This window comes from Myxocyprinus asiaticus, chromosome 15, assembly GCF_019703515.2.
Source record: "Myxocyprinus asiaticus isolate MX2 ecotype Aquarium Trade chromosome 15, UBuf_Myxa_2, whole genome shotgun sequence".
Taxonomy (NCBI): Eukaryota; Metazoa; Chordata; class Actinopteri; order Cypriniformes; family Catostomidae; genus Myxocyprinus; species Myxocyprinus asiaticus.
This window is the reverse complement of record NC_059358.1, coordinates 7,032,395-7,049,835: the sequence shown is the minus strand read 5'-3', so window position 1 is coordinate 7,049,835 and position 17,441 is coordinate 7,032,395. Positions and strand designations below refer to the sequence as shown.

Sequence of the window (17,441 nt, the reverse complement as noted above, 5' to 3'; positions counted from 1 at the left end):
TAAAAAGAAAAATGTAGTTATTCTTGGTTTATCATTCCTTTTTCCCCCACAGTTGTTTGTCAGTAAAAAATATTAAATTATGTCAATTTTGTACTGGGTCCTATTGAGCAACTGAGCAACATTTGATTGTAGTTTCCCACCAGTTACAATTGCAACCAAAAATAAATCTTATAATTTCAGTTAATTTTTTTTGTAAAATTTAGAGAAGGCATACAGATTGTTTCTTTGGGCTATCCAAGTGCAACAGGTCCTGCTTGACCCGCTCCGAGTGGGATTCGAACCGGGGTCTCCAGCATGGGAGGCAAGCACACTAATGAGGTGGGTAAAGGCTACAGCCGCTAGTATCAGTCGCTAATGTGCCTCTTGAGGTGAGGGGAGTGAGGTTTACACACAATGCACTGCTATCGCTTACCAGCTGGCTCCCATTACAGTGGCTGTACATTATCCCTTACATGTTGGAACTTTGAATGATCAATGCATTTTATTTGCTTTAAATCTTTTACCATTCACTTTGTACATATCAAAGTCAGAATCAAAGATTTCCGCCAGAGTGTCAGAGCAGGGAAAGAGATCCGGATCGCTGATCCATGGCAAGTCCATCTCCACCTGGTCTCAGACTCATGTTTTGTTCAGAGTTACTCTTCCGTGATCTATGCAAGAAAACATTGAACCCAGTAATTGCTGCCAAGGCAACACAGTCACCCGGATACAGACCCAGCTGAATTTATTGCAAAGGATGCCACTCACCTTTGGTTTGCAGTTCCTGATACATACTGTAGATTTGTTTCTGATGGGTTGTAATGGGTTGAATGTGGCATTTTCTTTATAGCACCAATGCACAATATTACTTTAACAGATAGTCTCGTTACACATGTTGCGCAAATAACACCTTGTTAATGGCATGCACTGACTCTATCTTTAAAAAATAAATCTGCATTGTCTTTCAAGGCCCCATAGTGGATAATTGTTCACTTAAAAGGCCATGCGAGTTGATAAACGAACACAGATCTCATACGCTTAAGAGATCCTACCTATAATTTAATTGCAGCTTGCAATATATCAGTTTTAGGAGCCATTCATCTAAGCATTTAAATATAATATTTTGTTTTGTTTTGCCCTAACAGAATGTGCCCTCATGGGTGCAGCATAATGTAGACATCCTTCATGTTTAAAACTATATAAAGACAAACCGCACCAATGCACCATCAGGCAGAGCTCACAACATTATCTTACTGTCAGCTTTGCGTAGCACTGCCATTCCCCTTAGACATTCTGAAAAATTTGCATTCTTCATTGTGTATGAAATGCTGAGCTGCGCATAAAACGTGAGAACCCAATATAGCAAAAATTGTCTACATAATTTTTTTTCTCTACAAAAATGGACATAGACCAAATGTAAGAAAAAAATGCTATTGTGGCTCAGTGGTTAGCACCTTCACCAGTGTAAGCAGTGCTTACGTTACTCCCTGCAGGAGCTCAATGTCTGATCCTCTCCTGCCCCGCTCATTTATCACCCCAGACTGTAGGTAATCACTTCATACACAGCCCTGCTCTCAAAACCCCGATCGTATCTGATTAATCGTATAGTGGCGGCAACACAGGATGCTCATGTTGCTAAACGACCCCTGTGCAATCTGAAGGCAAATGTTGCTGAGATGTTTTCTTCTGTCTGCCTGCAGACGCCAGAAGAGGCGCCGTGCTCACAGAGATGGCCTTGGAGATGAATTAGAGCTCTCCTCTTAACAGGCTTAAATAAATACATTACAAACATACGTTTGTAATTATTTTCTCCCCTCGCCCCAAATGCACACCTATGCTTTATTATTTCAAGGAATCCAGCCCCAATGGGACCTGATGTTTTAATTGTGGAGGTTTCCGATTAGGTAAGTTCGCACAACAGGTGTCTTTGTGTTCTGTCTATGCACTTTTTTAGTCATTGTTCTGTGTACACATGAGCAAGACAAACATCTTTGGCCACTCTGGCTTGCATTTCTTTTTTTTTTTTTTTGGGGTGTCTAGCACCATTGTCGTTATGTTTTTAAAGACCCCTCTTTTGGTCCAGTTAACTTTTTTAAATGAACTTTTTAGCAGATATAAACTTTTTTTTTTTTTTTTGCAGATGGTATTATAGGTATGGACTTAAGTTAAGTGTCATTCTAGAAGGCATTTGATTGGACAAAAATCTGTGTAGTGCAAGATGAGTCTTCAATATTTGTGGTCCGTATTTGGTCCGAAAGACTGTAGATTTTAAATGCGTATGTCTGCTGAAAGTTGATTTTGTCAACTTTTAAGAGTACAATTAGCATAAAGAAGTCTTCAAAACTAACAGACATTAACTTGAACAGCCCCTCAGACTGCTCTGCTCTGCCTAAGGACAGCCATCGTTGCAAAGCCCTGCGTGTATGACTCACCTCTGCGTATTGACCCCGAGTTCTGTGCGCTGACCTTTTTCTCTGCTCCCTGCAGGTTCACCCTTTGTTGATGCGCGAGCGGCGCTCCGAGTTGCACAGGAACAAGCTGCTGCGACGGGCGGTCAGCGTGCCTGTGGAGGGGAGGCACCATCCTGAGATGGGTGAGTGAAGTTTGACACGTGGCGCCCTGCTTCCACTGAGCCGGATGCGTTTAAACCAGTAAGGCTATGTTTACATGCACAGCTATAATCGAGCTAGAGCGTGTTTTTGCATAATCTAGTGATAGTTTTCATCTCTCTGTCCAAAGACACATAAAACATTCGTAAACAAATATTTTAAGGAAGGACGTTGTCATCTGAGGTTTAAAAGCACGTCACGAGTCTTCTCTGTCTTTTGGAGCATGCGCTCAATGTCGGGAATACTTGTCTGGAAAAACTACTTGAAATCAAGTCTGACCATTCAAACTGAGCCACATTTCAGATTTCAAACAACATATGATGTAATTTGGATCTGGTTTTTAAAAATCAGATGTCATGTGTTTTTTGCTGTTCATACTATAAACAACAAAACAGACTTGAATCGGATGATCCAAAGAATCTTTTTTTTTTCTGCATGTCTAAACAAAGCTTAACAAACCACAAAGCATGCCTTTGCTGTCTGTTGAATAGCAAATACATGTGAGATGTTGAACAAGGTGGCCCTCTGCTGCTCATTCGAGACTCCTTCCGCAGTTTCCGTGACAACGATTAGGGATGCGCACAATTCCATGAAGGGCCGCCCACAGCTATGCACTCTGATGTGCAGTAGTCAGCATTGCTGAATGTCATGTCTGCACTTTAAGTGACGTAGGAACGATATTGCACCATATGCTCTCCAGAACTCAAGCCCTTAAGGAAGGTGGAATATTGAATGGAGTTGATCTCATGAGAACGGCATTAATTGGCTCATGTTAGATGACGAGGCGGGCATCGGGGTGGGTAATGTTAAGTGAAGTATGGATTCATTGTTCAGTATAATGACATGGTGAACTATTTTACAGTGGCTTTTTCCCATTGCTTTTCTGCTTACAGTAGTTTGCACAATGGGTTGACTTTCAGGGTGAGACTAAGCTCTGTTCCAAGTCAAATGGAACCTTTCAAGTGACTGAACTGAAACGCTCTACATAGGCAGCAACTCTGTGTACTAAACAAATGGTGCTCCTCATTTAGCTGCAAGAGAGGTTGGTATTAGCACATGTTTGCTAAGCTAACAATGTGATTCTCTGATAAGATAAAAAAAAAATGCATAAAATGCATGCACCCATAAATCTTGGGTAAAACAGTCAAATTTTAACTAGAAATACAGGGTATTTACAGGAATATTTGATTAATACATTAATGTTGCATGAATTAAACAAGGTATCTTATTCGGCAGTATAAAATTGCTGCCCACTTTTTTGAACAGCTTTCACATTAGGAGTGTGATTATGGTGCCTTAAATTGCTGTTCACTAAGGTTTGGAACAAAGCTCATATTATACATGGAAGATTTTCTAGAATTTTTGGAAAAAGTTTTGTGTCTTTCAAAATAATCTTTCTCTTTTTTTGGTTTATTATTCTGTTTTTTTTTTTTGTTTTTTTGCTGTTTAGTGTTTTGGGAGAAAATAAAGTCAAAATTGCCTTTTACCCGGGGGGCCTTTAGCACCATTGTACCCTACAAGTCGTCCCGCCCTAAACTTATGCTATTGGTTGAGCCAGAAATTCAGAAGTTTTTCGCTCAAACAAACAGAGCAATGTTTTGATAGTGCCACAGTGTTTACACTCTTCAGAAAATCAACCTACTGTACGGATGGTTGCTAATAGTTGTCTCTGCACATTAAGCAGGGATAGGAGAAAATATTTAAACATCGAAAAAATTACACACTTCACCTTTAAAAGTAATGTGGCTGCAAGCTGTTAGCTTCCCCTTAAAACCCTTTCAACACTTTGACAGCAGCTCACTTCCACTTGGTTGAATTTTGTCTTCGGATGTAACACTCTCACAGATGCAGTCTATTTGTTTTATGTATCGCCTTAGGTGTCAGAATTAATTGAAGACTAAGCAATAAACAAGCACTTAAAAGCTTGAGTTTGATTTTGGTAGTTAATTGGACTTGCATTTGTAAGCAAATCACCACTGCAGTGCCTTTTATAACTGTGACATTGTTTTCATTGTACAGTATGGACTTCTGAAAAGTGTCTGGAGATCCATGCCATTAATTCTTCCTTGAGTGTTTGTTAAGAATAGAAAATATAATCAACTGTGTGACATGATAATCTGTTTGTATACACATTGTATGTGTGCATTTAATATGGAATCTTTTAGTTAAAGGGATAGTCCCCACCAAAAATGAAAGTTTGGTCAACATTTACTCACCCTCATATTGTTCTAGTCCTTGTATTATATACTTTCCTCAGTGAAACACGAACTGATATGTTAAGGCAAATTGTACAAGCTGCTCTTTTTCAAACAAAGGAAGTGGGTGATGATTTATACTCATCCATATAACAGTATGATAGCTTTGGGTGAGGAACAGATTGAAATATAAGTCTTTATTCACTAAAAATCTTCTTTTCCGCTGGAGCTCTCAAATCTCATCCAAGCTTGTTTTCAGTTTAACAAATGGCAATTTTACAAGTGTCACGCTAGATTTGATGTCACTGATGGCAAACGCCATTAGTTCTTTTGTTTTATGTGACCGATCTCGATGTGGCAATTTGAAGTGACTGCAAATATGATTTGAGAGCTACGAAGGGGGTAGATTATAAAAAACGACATGCATTGTGGTTTGTTCCTCACACAAATCTGTTGTATTTCCCTAGAATACTTTAAATATAGTGCACTATTTGTATAGACTCATTTTATTATACTATTCTGGTGCTTTGTTGTCCTTTTGGGAGCTTGTATAAATCACTATCCACTTTCAAAAGAGTAACTCAGACATTCTGCCTTACATCATCGTTTGTGTTCCACGAAATAAATAAAATATATCGAGGCTGGAATGATATGAGGGTGAGTAAATTATGAAAACATTTTCATTTTTGGCCAAGCAATTTCTTTTAATAGAGAATATTGTTAACAGCTAAACTTGTAAATGTTGTAGCACGTACCATAAGAAATTAAATCTGGACAGAAATCTGACTTGACAATACTCAGCACTGGCTATTCCAATGAAAATAGACCTAGGCTAAATTAATTACTATGATATGGCAAGAAGTATATTCATATGAGAAAATGAGTCACATTAATGACAGAAAATTTGGGATGGCAGAGCATATTGCTCTCAGCTAACTAACAGCGTGTGACTGGGCAAAGCTTTTGAAATGAGGCATTAGTTCTTGTATTAATGCAGATGTCTTCATCGGAGTGCATCATAGGAATAAGCTTAGTTCAACCAAAAAGGAAAATTCTCTCATCATTTACTTACCCTCATCCCATCCCAGATGTGTATGACTTTCTTTGATCTGCAGAACACAAAGATTGTTAGAAGAACATCTCACCTCTGTAGGTCCTCACAATGCACGTGAATGGTGACCAAACTTTGAAGCTCTAAAAAGCACATAAAGGCAGCATAAAAGTAATCCATACGACCCCAGTGGTTAAATTCATGTCTTCTGAAGCGATCCAAATGACTTTGAATGAGAACAGACCAAAATATAACTCCTTTTTCACCATAAATCCTTGGCGATCATGATTTCAAGCTTGATTACACTTTCAAGCACCATCTAGCACTCTGCGCATTCATCATGCACTTGTGAAATATTCCTTTAAGGTGAGTAAATTATGACAAAAAATTAGAATTTTTAGTTTAACCATCCCTTTTGGCAGTTTTTGTCTTTTATTACACAGCAAGTATGGAGATGTTTAGCATTTAAAAATAAATAGCCATAGCCTGGACTGTTTTTGGGAGGGCAACATCATAACAAGTACAGTCTGTGCCAGTTTTGTTATCTGATTGCCTCATTTTCTTTATGTTATGATTACTGCCAAAATCTTACAAGTGCTGACGTGAGTTTTATTCATGCAGAGTTCTGGCTTTAGAATAAAAAGTACTGCTACATTTGCAGTTTCATCAGAAACTTCTACACTTACATTTGTACAAACTCTCCCACTGATTATCTCACTCTTTCTCTTCCTCTTTCTAGGCAGATGTTTCATTTCACAATGTTTCGTTTAATGGAAACATTTCTTGTCCCTGCGGGATGCCAAAGGCGAGAAGATAGTTTTATCAGACCTGTTCTTTTTTCTCCATTCTCTCTTACCCTCTTCTTCTAGCTCATGTAACAATATGAATTACTGATTCAGAACATGGACAGCTTCTCATTCCATCATAAAAATCAACATGCAGTGTTCACAATGACGTGTGGGACATTTGTGCAGTCACTGGGTTGTTATGCTTTATAAACACTGAGCTCTCGCATATTCCTTGTGGCAGAGGGTGCACCTCACATGTGCATTCAAGTCATGTCTGAATGGTTGTATTTACGTGATGAGCACACATGAAAATCACCACAAAATGAGATTTTAGCCTGGAATTTCCAAAATTGGGGAGCATCAATAAAAATACAAAACATTATTGTAGAAGTGAACTGGTATTGGTCATTATTAGTTGTAATAGTTGGTATGACCCTTAAATCTCTTTGGAATTTGATTTAATATGGCAACATTGTCATGGCAGTTCCGTGGTGAAATGTCCACTGTGTGGCACTAAAAGTGTGTCAAATTTTGAGGTTTTAAGATGAGGTTTTATGGTCAATGCTTTACTGAGATTTAAATCAACAAAACGAGCCTCCCTACCCTAAACCTTAAACCTAAACCTAACTGATAGTGTCATAAAAGTAAATGTGAGATGAAAACACGCAATTGCTGAAGCAGCCACGTCATTTTGTGGTGCTTCTATGACAATTTTGGCTCACTTGTTGACTTGCATGCACTTTAGGACTCTTACCCCAGTCCTTTACATTTGCAAGTTCAGCACTCTAGCAGTTGAGCTTCTGCGCAAACAAGTGTCCAAACAAGCTTGCAATTGTAGTTAGTTATGTAATGCAAACATTAAAATGTATCGCCTAACAAGTCATGCATTAAAGTAAGTGTTTTGATGTCTTATGATAGCATTAAATGAGGAACAGGAAGAAAGTGTTTATGACCTGATAATCTGCCTTTTTACTCGTGATTTGTGTAATAACGAATGAAAGTCGTTGTTGTTTTAGTGTCTCCAGTGTTCATTTCACCAGGAAAATGCAGACAACGAGCCTTGTAAAAATCATTTTGCAAAAATGAAGGTAGTACCGTATTTCTATGAGGCCAGTTTGCCTCTTTGAATTGCAAATAAATAGTTTTCTGCCTTCGCTCCCAGACACATTTTCTAAACTCTCATGTTTTCAGTGATTACGGATTGTAACGGAGTAAAAGGAGAAGGATGAGGTGAGAACCGGCTTGACAACTGTGGCAAGGAGGAAGGTGGGGCCAGGCCGTGGTGATGCACGCCTGGCCCCTAATCAGGCTAATCAAGCCAACGAGAGGGATAAAGGCAGCCTGAGGCGGCAGTTTGGCAGAGAGAGAGCTACAGGCAACTGCCCTGTATGTGTTTGTGTTTGTGTGTTATATGTCTTTTGCTTTAAGTTAATCATTAAATGATTATTTATATTGTCAAGCCGGTTCTCACTTCCTCCTTTCCATTTTACAACAACATAATCATTTAATGATTAACTTAAAGCAAAAGACATATAACACAAACGCATACATACTAAAATGCCCGCGTTTTAGTCCACTGGCCCCTGAGCCCCTCCCTGCTCACGGATGGCGGTCTTATCTTATCTTATCTTTAGCGACCGGTAGGGGTCTCCTCCACCCCTGGCAGTGGCCTGACCGCTGCAGGCAGTCGGTAGGGAGCCCCTCCGCCCCTCGCGGTCGGCGGTCGTTCCTCCGCTTTCAGGCGGCCGGGCTCCTCAGTCCCCCGGCGGATGGCCGCGGCTGCTCCTTTGGGGTGGATGGTAGTGGCGAGGACTCTACTATGGTGCATCCTTCTCCTTCCAGGGTTTCGGCACCAATGTAACGGGGTAAAGGGAAAGGAAGAGGCAAGAACTGGCTTGACAACATAAATAATCAGTTAATGATTAACTTTATGCAAAAGACATATAACACAAACGCATAAAGGGCATCTGCCTGTAGCTCTCTCTCTGCCGAACTGCTGTCTCCGGGTGCCTTTATCCCTCTCGTGGGCTTGATTAGCCTGATTAGGGGCCGGGCGTGCGTCATCACGGCCCGGCCCTGCCCCCCTCCTTGCCACACAGATGTGCCATATATTGATTATGAAATAAGCCTGTACATATCCGGCTCGCCCAAAGGCAGAGGTTGTGCAAGGCCACACAGTTCATTTCCAGTAGTGTTGTTTTTGCTGCTCTGCTCCAGTGCTGTGGCCTCATACTGTATGTCCTGTCATTTACTCACATTTACTAATTTACAGACATGTCATCAGTGTGTCCAGAGGCCAAAGCACTGACATCTACCACAATGAATAAAAAAACACACTAACTGTTGTAGATTTCACACATGGTGGTCAGATTTTGTGGCGTATGAAAATGCATTATTAGGTTAGAGGTCAGGGTCACGTATTGGCATTTGAAGGCCTCATGATCAGATTTGCTCTTTGTCTTGAGGAAGAAGTGCTAAATCGTTTGGGTGACTTATCATATGGCTCAAACCGGCTGGAGCTGAAGCTTCACTGCTGTATGTATGACTGTCATACAGAGGAATGTTGTTCTTTAAGGAGTCTGTTTTATTTGAAGTTACCAGTGTTTAATTACAGGTAGTTTTAGTAAGACAGCCTAAAGTCTTCTCTTAAAATAACCACTGAGAACTCGGTGAAGGCTTGAAGTCATGGCTTATGTGATGTAGTGAAGTGATTTTAAATTCACAATGCTAACTTACTGAGAAATCTTACCAAATAATCATATTACTAAAGGGAGACAATCGTTTGCTCAGTTTTGGACAGTTTCTTCATAGTTCCCTTTGTAAAAAAGAATTGTAGATTGCTTATACTCCATGCACCAAGGCTATTTTAAATAGCACTAAACAACATGCTATCACACTGCTCATACTACTATTTTTGCAGTATATAGTATGCAAATTTTCCACATGCATAAAATACAATGCAGTATACAACAGAGAACACTACACTTTTATTATTAAATCAGACTACAAAGAATTTTAACACAATGCTGAATTAAAACTTATTTTGGGGATGATGGGCTCTATTTTCGTGACTGCGCTAGGCGCAGCCCAACGTGAAACGACCGTGCGCTACGTCTTATCCCATTTTAAAACGTCCCGTAACACTAGGGGTGTAAAAAGTACTCTGAAATTATACTTAAGTGAAAGTATGGATACTGAGTGAAAATTTTACTCAATTAAAAGTCCAAGTATCTAGCCAAAAACATACTTGTGTGAAAGTAAAAAAGTATTCACATTAAACTGTACTTAAGTATTAAAAAGTAAAAAGTAACTTTTTTCCTTGCTAGAATGAAATCAAGAGAGGAGAGTGTGAGAGAGGATGTTGTTAAATTTGATTGGTTTGTTAAGTCGCCTTTTTACTGTCTTCGACGACTGTCATATTTCTCCCCCAGTGGCATTCGCAACCTTGTCATAGAGTCATGTTACAAAAGCTACATTTTAGAAAAATTATTTTTATGTGGCCTGTTGTACGTCACATGGCAATTTCCTAGTGGAATGAACACTAGAGGCACAAAAACAACAATGACTTTTATCCACTTTCACTCAAATCACGAGTAAAACGGCATATTATCAGTTAATAAACACGTACTTTTTGCCTTGTTCCTCACACAATGCAATCTTATGACATATAAACACTTTTAACATAGCATATGACTCATTTTAACGCTTGAATTACATAACCAACTACATTTACAAGCTTGTTCAAGTGTGATCAAATTGCACGGTAGCTCAACTGACAAAGTGTTGAATGTGTGATACAAAGGACCTGGGTATGAGTCCTGAAGAGCATGCGAGTCCACACGTGAGCCCAAAGTGTCAAAGAAGTACCACAAAATGAAGTGGATGCTTTAGAAATTGTGTTTTTCATGTCACATTTGCTTTTTATGACACTATCGGTTAGATTTAGGATAGGGAGGTCGGTTTTATTGATTTAAATCTGTTTGGGAGAACATTTCACTCGCTTTTAGCACCACACAGTGGACATTTCACTTCGGAAATGCCCTGAGACGTGTAAGGAACCACATGATTTTATTTTGCAAAAACATTGCCACAGTCACGCAGTGTTCATTGAATGGGAGAAGGCACTCACGAATTGCGATTTCAGAGCACTCAGCCCCTTGAGACATAGAGAAAAATTCAAATGAAGCTTTGAAAAAAGTTAGTAATGTTGTTGGTTTTGTGAATTGTTTTCTGAGGATTGCTACCAAACCTTGCTGTTTAGCAGATAAAATTCATAATTAATATTTACTCAGATTCCATTATTTTTATCATCATTATCATTGCTGGTTTTATAGTTATTATTAAAATTAATAGTTGCCTAATAACAACAGCAACAATCAAATTCAGCATATAGGGAGTAGAAATTCATAGATATTATTTAAATATGAAGCCAGGTGTAGAAATAAATGACATGTACACATTTAATTACAAAAGCCTTTTGTTTTTATATGTACAGTCAGGGTTGGGAGGGTTATTTTTGAAATGTATTCCACTACAGATTACAGAATACATGCTGTAAAATGTCATTTGTAACATATTCCGTTAGATTGCTCAAGGTCAGTAACGTATTCTAAATACTTTTGATTACTTCTTCAGCGCTGGTAGATTTTTTCACTTGTTTTGACTATAAAAACTCTGCCAGTACAGTAAGACAAAATACACATGTTAAAAATACATTCTCTGAAAAACCTAAATATCTTATGCAGTGTTGTTTCTAAAACAAGATCAATCAAATTGATCTTGTTTTAAGGATTTTTTGATATTTTTACAGGAAAACAATAAAAAAAAATTATGAAGAATATGATTTTTGCCCTAATATCAAAGGTCTTACTAGAAAAAAGAAATTATGATCCAACGTGAATTTTCTTGATAAAAAATATGATCGTGCCTGGTAAAATGTGCATGTAAAATGGCTAGAAATAGCATTTTAGCTTAGCATAAAGCTGACAATTTACACAAGGTTTATTTCTATTTCTTCTGCTCCAGACTTACTTCAAACTTATTTCTCTGTCTGCTCGTATGAATGTAGCACCTCATAAGAAAGTGTTTCACTGCTGCTCAAATGCACTTTGTATCGCATCATTTATATGTATAAATGTTCCCTATCTGTCACTCACTCGACGTTAGTGTCGATGTAGTGACACTAGGGGTCACTCTTGGGAGTCTGAGACACCTCTGGTCTTTGATAAAAGGCCAATGAAAATTGGCCAGTGGTATTTGCATGCCACTCCCCCGGAGATACGGGTATAAAAGGAGCTGGTATGCAACCACTCATTCAGATTTTGTCTTCGGAGCCAAACGGTCATGCTCATTGAGCTGAATATCACTGTTCATTCACCTCTGCTGGATCTGACGGCGCATTTCAGCGGCTTCTCCCTCCTCTGCACTGGTGCACTGCAGAGAACGCCCCTGGGCACTTCGGCAGAAAAACTAGAGAGTATATTTTCTGAAAGAGCATTTTTCCCCTCTAAAAGAGTATATTTCTCTAAAAGAGCGCACACACGTCCACGTTAAAAACGCGTCTTTCTAAAGATGCCTTTCTGATTGTGTGTTATTCCTGGTTGCGGTCGTTATCTCTCAACTTCGGATGGTCATGATCGCTGTCTTTCGTGTCCGGGCGCGACCCACACGGAAGCAGTGTTTGTGAATGGTTCATGTTCTCACTGCACGAACATGACCATGGTAACGTTGCGGTTGCGGCTTGCTTTCATAAGAAAGCAAGTCACCCCAGTGGCTCCCCGCCTCGGTCCTTCTACCTACGGGTATGAGGCCTGCGTGGCTAGCACTGGGGGCGATTTGGGGACCCCAATGGGATCGTCTCCGCCGGGTATCCCCCCGCGGACCTCCCATTCCCCAGCACGCTTGTCTGCCTCAATCGGGCTTCCGGATGAGTTCGCCGGCTCGTCTCACGGCGAGTCTGGCTTCTTGTTCGGAGCTCGCGAAAATGATGAGCTCTCGAGCGCAGCATCAGAGAGCGGGCTCGTCCAGTCAGACGCAGAAGCCTCAGCTGGGCTTCCCCCTTCGGGGACGATCGCCCAGTAACAGGCCGATGCCGAAATGACGGACATGCTTTCCCGAGCGGCCATGAGCGTCGGGCTAGAGTGGAACCCTCCACTCTCCCCTGAACCCTCGCGGCTTGATGATTGGTTTCTGGGCTCGCGGTGCCGCTCAAAGCAGCCGCGCCCCGCTCCAGTGCCATTCTTCCTGGAAGTGCATGAGGAGCTGACGAAGTCGTGGGAGGCAACTTTCACTGCCCGGCCCCGACTCCGCAGTTCCCCCGCTCTCACTACCCTCGATGGCGGGGCGGCCAAAGGCTATACGGCGATTCCCCCGGTGGATAAGGTGCTCGTGGTGCACTTATGCCCACAGAGCGCCGCCACCTGGCATGGACGCCCTAAGCTCCCGTCCAAGCCCTGTAGGCTCACGTTGTCCCTGATGGCTAAAGCCTACAGTGCTGCTAGACAAGCCGCCTCTGCCCTGCACGCCATGGCTCTCCTGCAGGTCCACCAAGCCAAGGCGCTGAAAGAACTGCACGAGGGTAGTTTTGATGCTGGATTTGATGCAGGAACTGCGCTCGGTGACCGACCTCTCCCTCCGGGCAACGAAGGTCACGGCACGGTCTCTTGGGCAGACGATGGCCACACTAGTGGTCCAGGAGCGCCACCTTTGGCTCAACCTGGTCGAGATGGGCGAGGCCGACAAGACACGGTTCCCTGCTGCCCTCATTTCCCAGGCGGTTCTCGACGGTGAAGCAGCAGATGGAGGCGATCCGGCACATCCTGCCCCGGTGCGGCTCAAGATCCCGCACCCCGTCTGCTCGTCACCAAGGGCGTCCCCCTGCGGTGACTGTACCGGCTCCGCCACAGTCCGCCCATTCAGCCCGGCCCCGGCGTGGCCCCTGAGACGGGCAACCCAGGGACGAGGGAACCCATTCACGTGGAGCTGGTAGGAAGACCACTCCATCCCCCGGTGGAGGGCCGGGTGGAAAATCTTTTGTTGCCTTTTTGTTTGATTTTGCCGCATGCCCAAGTGGCTGCGGTACCCAACAGTTCAGCAAAAGAACGGCTTCCTTCCTACCTGGGTCACGTACCCGGTGTGTACGGTTTGGTACACCAGCGGTGCCCTTTCCGCCCCTGAGCGCCCAGCTGTGGCAAACAGCTGCCCCCAATGTGGCAGCCTCCACGGGTTACGAGGACAGGCCTCTTCCTCCCCGTCCCAGGCTGTTCTGGGGGTGGTCACAAGGAGCCAGGTAAGTGCTTCAATGTCCCTAGACTCAGCACGGCCACGACGTGCTGTGGCACCTCGCGCTCCGCCCCGCCGTGAGGCCCCACCTGCCGGTACGTCTGACGACGTTGTCCCCTTGGTCCCCCTCGCGGCCAATCTTTGACCTGCGCGTACTGAACCGGGCTTTACACAGACTCCCGTTCAAAAGTAAAAAGTAATCTCTTCAGTAATCAAAATACTTTTTGAATGTAACTGTATTCTAATTACCAATTATTTAAATTGTAACTATAGTGGAATACAGTTACCAATATTTGGTATATTAAATAAGTAATCCCGTTACATGTATTCCGTTACTCCCCAAACCTGTATACATTATATTTGCAATGTGAATGATAATTTTTGACTTCATAACTGTCCAATCTGTAGAAGTAGCAGGCGTTTAGAATAAAGTTAGGACAGAAAGTTAGGACAAATGAGTCACTTTGTGCTCATTGTTTTGAATGAATACATTACATTCAGTCGGTGGTCACATATGGTCTAGTCGCACAAGTATTTCAATGTATCTGAAGCTCAAATCAGATCCAAAATTCCACCTCTGCAGATGGTTGGAACTCCACACAACCATTGTGAGACACTGCATTTGAAATGACTGACCTCTGTTCTGTCATCTGTCATTTATCGGATGCAATGAAAAGGCGGCTTCAGTCCAGTAAGACAAAATAAAATGATCTGCAATAATGTAGTGTATACTTTTCAAGTTTAAATAAAATTGTTAGGAGTAAAAAGTTAAAAAAAATTCTTTGGAAATGTAATTAAGTGGGGGGCCTGTGTAGCTCAGTGGTAAAATACGCTGGCTACCACCCCTGGAGCTCGCTAGTTTGCTAGTTCGAATCCCAGGGTGTACTGAGTGACTCCAGCCAGGTCTCCTAAGCAACCAAATTGTCCTGGTTGCTAGGGAGGGTAGAGTCACATGGGGAGTCACGCATGGCCACTATAATGTGGTTCGTTCTCAGTGGGGCACATGGTGAGTTGAACATGGTTGCCGCAGTGGATAGTGTGAAGCCTCCACATGCGCTATGTTTCGGTGGCAACGCGCTCAACAAGCCATATGATAAGATGCGCAGGTTGATGGTCTCAGACACGGAGGCAGCTGGGATTCATCCTCCGCCACCCAGACTCAGGCAAATCACTACACGACCACAAGGACTTAAAAAGCATATTAGGAGAGCATTCCAAATTGAAAAAAAAAAAAAAAGGAAATGTAATTAAGTAAGAGAGTACAAGTATTCTGTTTAAATTGCACTCAAGTATAAAACATTTTTAACTCAATTACTTTACACCCCTGCGTAACACCGTCAAGTCTGCAGGTGAGACAGGCCAATAGAGAACACATATATCATGGTCCAGAGGCAGGAGGAAACACAAACATTGTCTATAGTATTTCACTAATCACTACTAAACCTCACAGCACTGGAATGATGGCAAAAAAACAGGAGAGTTCAAAAGAATGATCAAAAGAATGTAAGACACAAATGACACATATTTATATTACTCTAATGCATTACATTCAGCCCATTTACACAACTAAATTCTTACGAATAGACTGTCTTCATTTAAATCGACGTTGCTTGACAGGGAATGGAATATATAAAAGGAAGCAAATGGTGCAATATGCAGAGAAAAACCTCAGAATTTAATTGCACTTGACAGAGCCCATTAGCCATTTGCACACGCAATTTCACCAACCCACTTACGCATAGACTTAGCACATGCACAAAAATATCAAAACTTCATTGCTATGCCCACTGACTTTGTGTGAATGACGTATTGCACAGTGCTGCATTTAAAGTGATCATTCACCCAGAAATCAAAATTCTCTTAGAATTTACTCACCTTCATGCTATCCCAGATGTGTGTGACTTTCTTTCTTCTGCCGAACACAAATGAAGATTTTTAAGAACAATATTTCAGTATACAATGCAAGTGAATGGTGGCCAGGACTCTGAAGGTCAAAATATCACATAAAGACATTATAAAATAATCCATACAACTCCAGTGGTTTAATCAGTGTCTTCTGAAGCGATCCAATCGGTTTTGGGTGAGAACAGACCAAAATGTAGTTTCTTTTTCACTATAAATCTTAACAGCAGTCTCCTTGGCGATTGCGATTTCAAGCTCCATTACACTTCCTATAGTACCATCTATCGCTCTGTGCATGTGTCAAGCACTAGGAAGTGTAATCAAGCTTGAAATCATGATCATACTGCAATGGCATGATATGGATTGGATCACTTCAGAAGACACTGATGTAACATCTGGAGTCATATGGATTACTTTTATGATGCCTTTATGTAATATTTGGACCTACAGAGTTCTAGCCACCATTCACTTGCATTATGTGGACCTACTGAGCTGACATATTCTTCTAAAAATCTTTGTTTGTGTTCAGCAAAAGAAAGAAAGTCATACACATCTGGGGTGACATGAGGTTGAGTAAATGATAAGAGAATCCCTGAACTATCGCTTTAAGGCATAGCACTCCTAAAACAGGGCTCACCAACTAGTCGCATGTCACTGAATTAAACATGCAACATAGTGAAGTCATGTGACAACAATGTACCATCTACCATTTGACATGTTTATCGATACATACTGCATGCTGTTTCAGATAATATTTCTAGTGTACAGGGTATACACTACATACTGTGCAGTATGCTAGTATTCTATTCCAAACATATTGCAGGCTATGTTCAGAATAGTGTACTAACTTAATTCTGTAAATATATATATATATATATATATATATATATATATATATATATATATATATATATATATATATATATATATATAATTTATTTATTTATTTATTTTGCAGTATATAGTACATTTTAGAGTAAATTGGAATTTTCTTTATGTATAAAATACCTACTATATTTAGCAAAGTGTACAATAAAAAAATAGAAAACATTGCATAGAATAATGTATGTGACAAAGGAACTGGAAAAATTAGAGCCACAATTTTTATTTATTTATTTATTTATTTATGTTTTTACTTTTGTTTGTTTGGATTGTCAAAAATTAAAATAAATGCATAAAAGAAATACAATTTTGCATGAAATAGGATTAAAAGTCCAAAAGAACTGTATTTGTTTCTTAGATGATAATAATAAAATAACTCATTTCTTGGGATGGAAATGTAGTTATATTATCATTACCAGTGAAACTTGCTGCTTTAATTTGTGCATTAGCATTTTGCCACATCTCTCCACACACTGTAAATTTCCATCAGCATTTGGCAAGAATGGAACTCAAGTTTCAACTCAAGAAAAATGACACAGATTAAATGTAATGCATGCAATGATTTGTTTTTGCAATTTAGTATGTTTTCATTGGTTAGATTTCCTTCATTCAGTCCAATAACATCCATTCACTGACTTTTCTTCCAGTGTTGTTTTTCTGGTAAATCTATGTCATTTTTTATTGTCATCCTTCAGGCTGATGTTGTTGCAGGGCTGTCAGAAACAGTTTCTGCCTTTCAATTAGAAAACAGTAT

At 40.7% G+C, this 17,441-nt stretch overlaps 1 protein-coding gene across 6 annotated transcripts in view; it reads left to right on the top strand.

Annotated features, from left to right (window-relative positions):
- Positions 1-17,441, top strand: part of LOC127453083 (ras/Rap GTPase-activating protein SynGAP-like) — a 178,992-nt gene that overhangs the window by 54,685 nt on the left and 106,866 nt on the right. For all 6 annotated transcript variants that reach the window (XM_051719144.1, XM_051719142.1, XM_051719138.1 and 3 more), the window contains exon 3: positions 2,467-2,572. In XM_051719144.1, the coding sequence (XP_051575104.1) occupies positions 2,467-2,572 (106 nt within the window). The remainder of the gene's footprint in view (positions 1-2,466; positions 2,573-17,441) is intronic.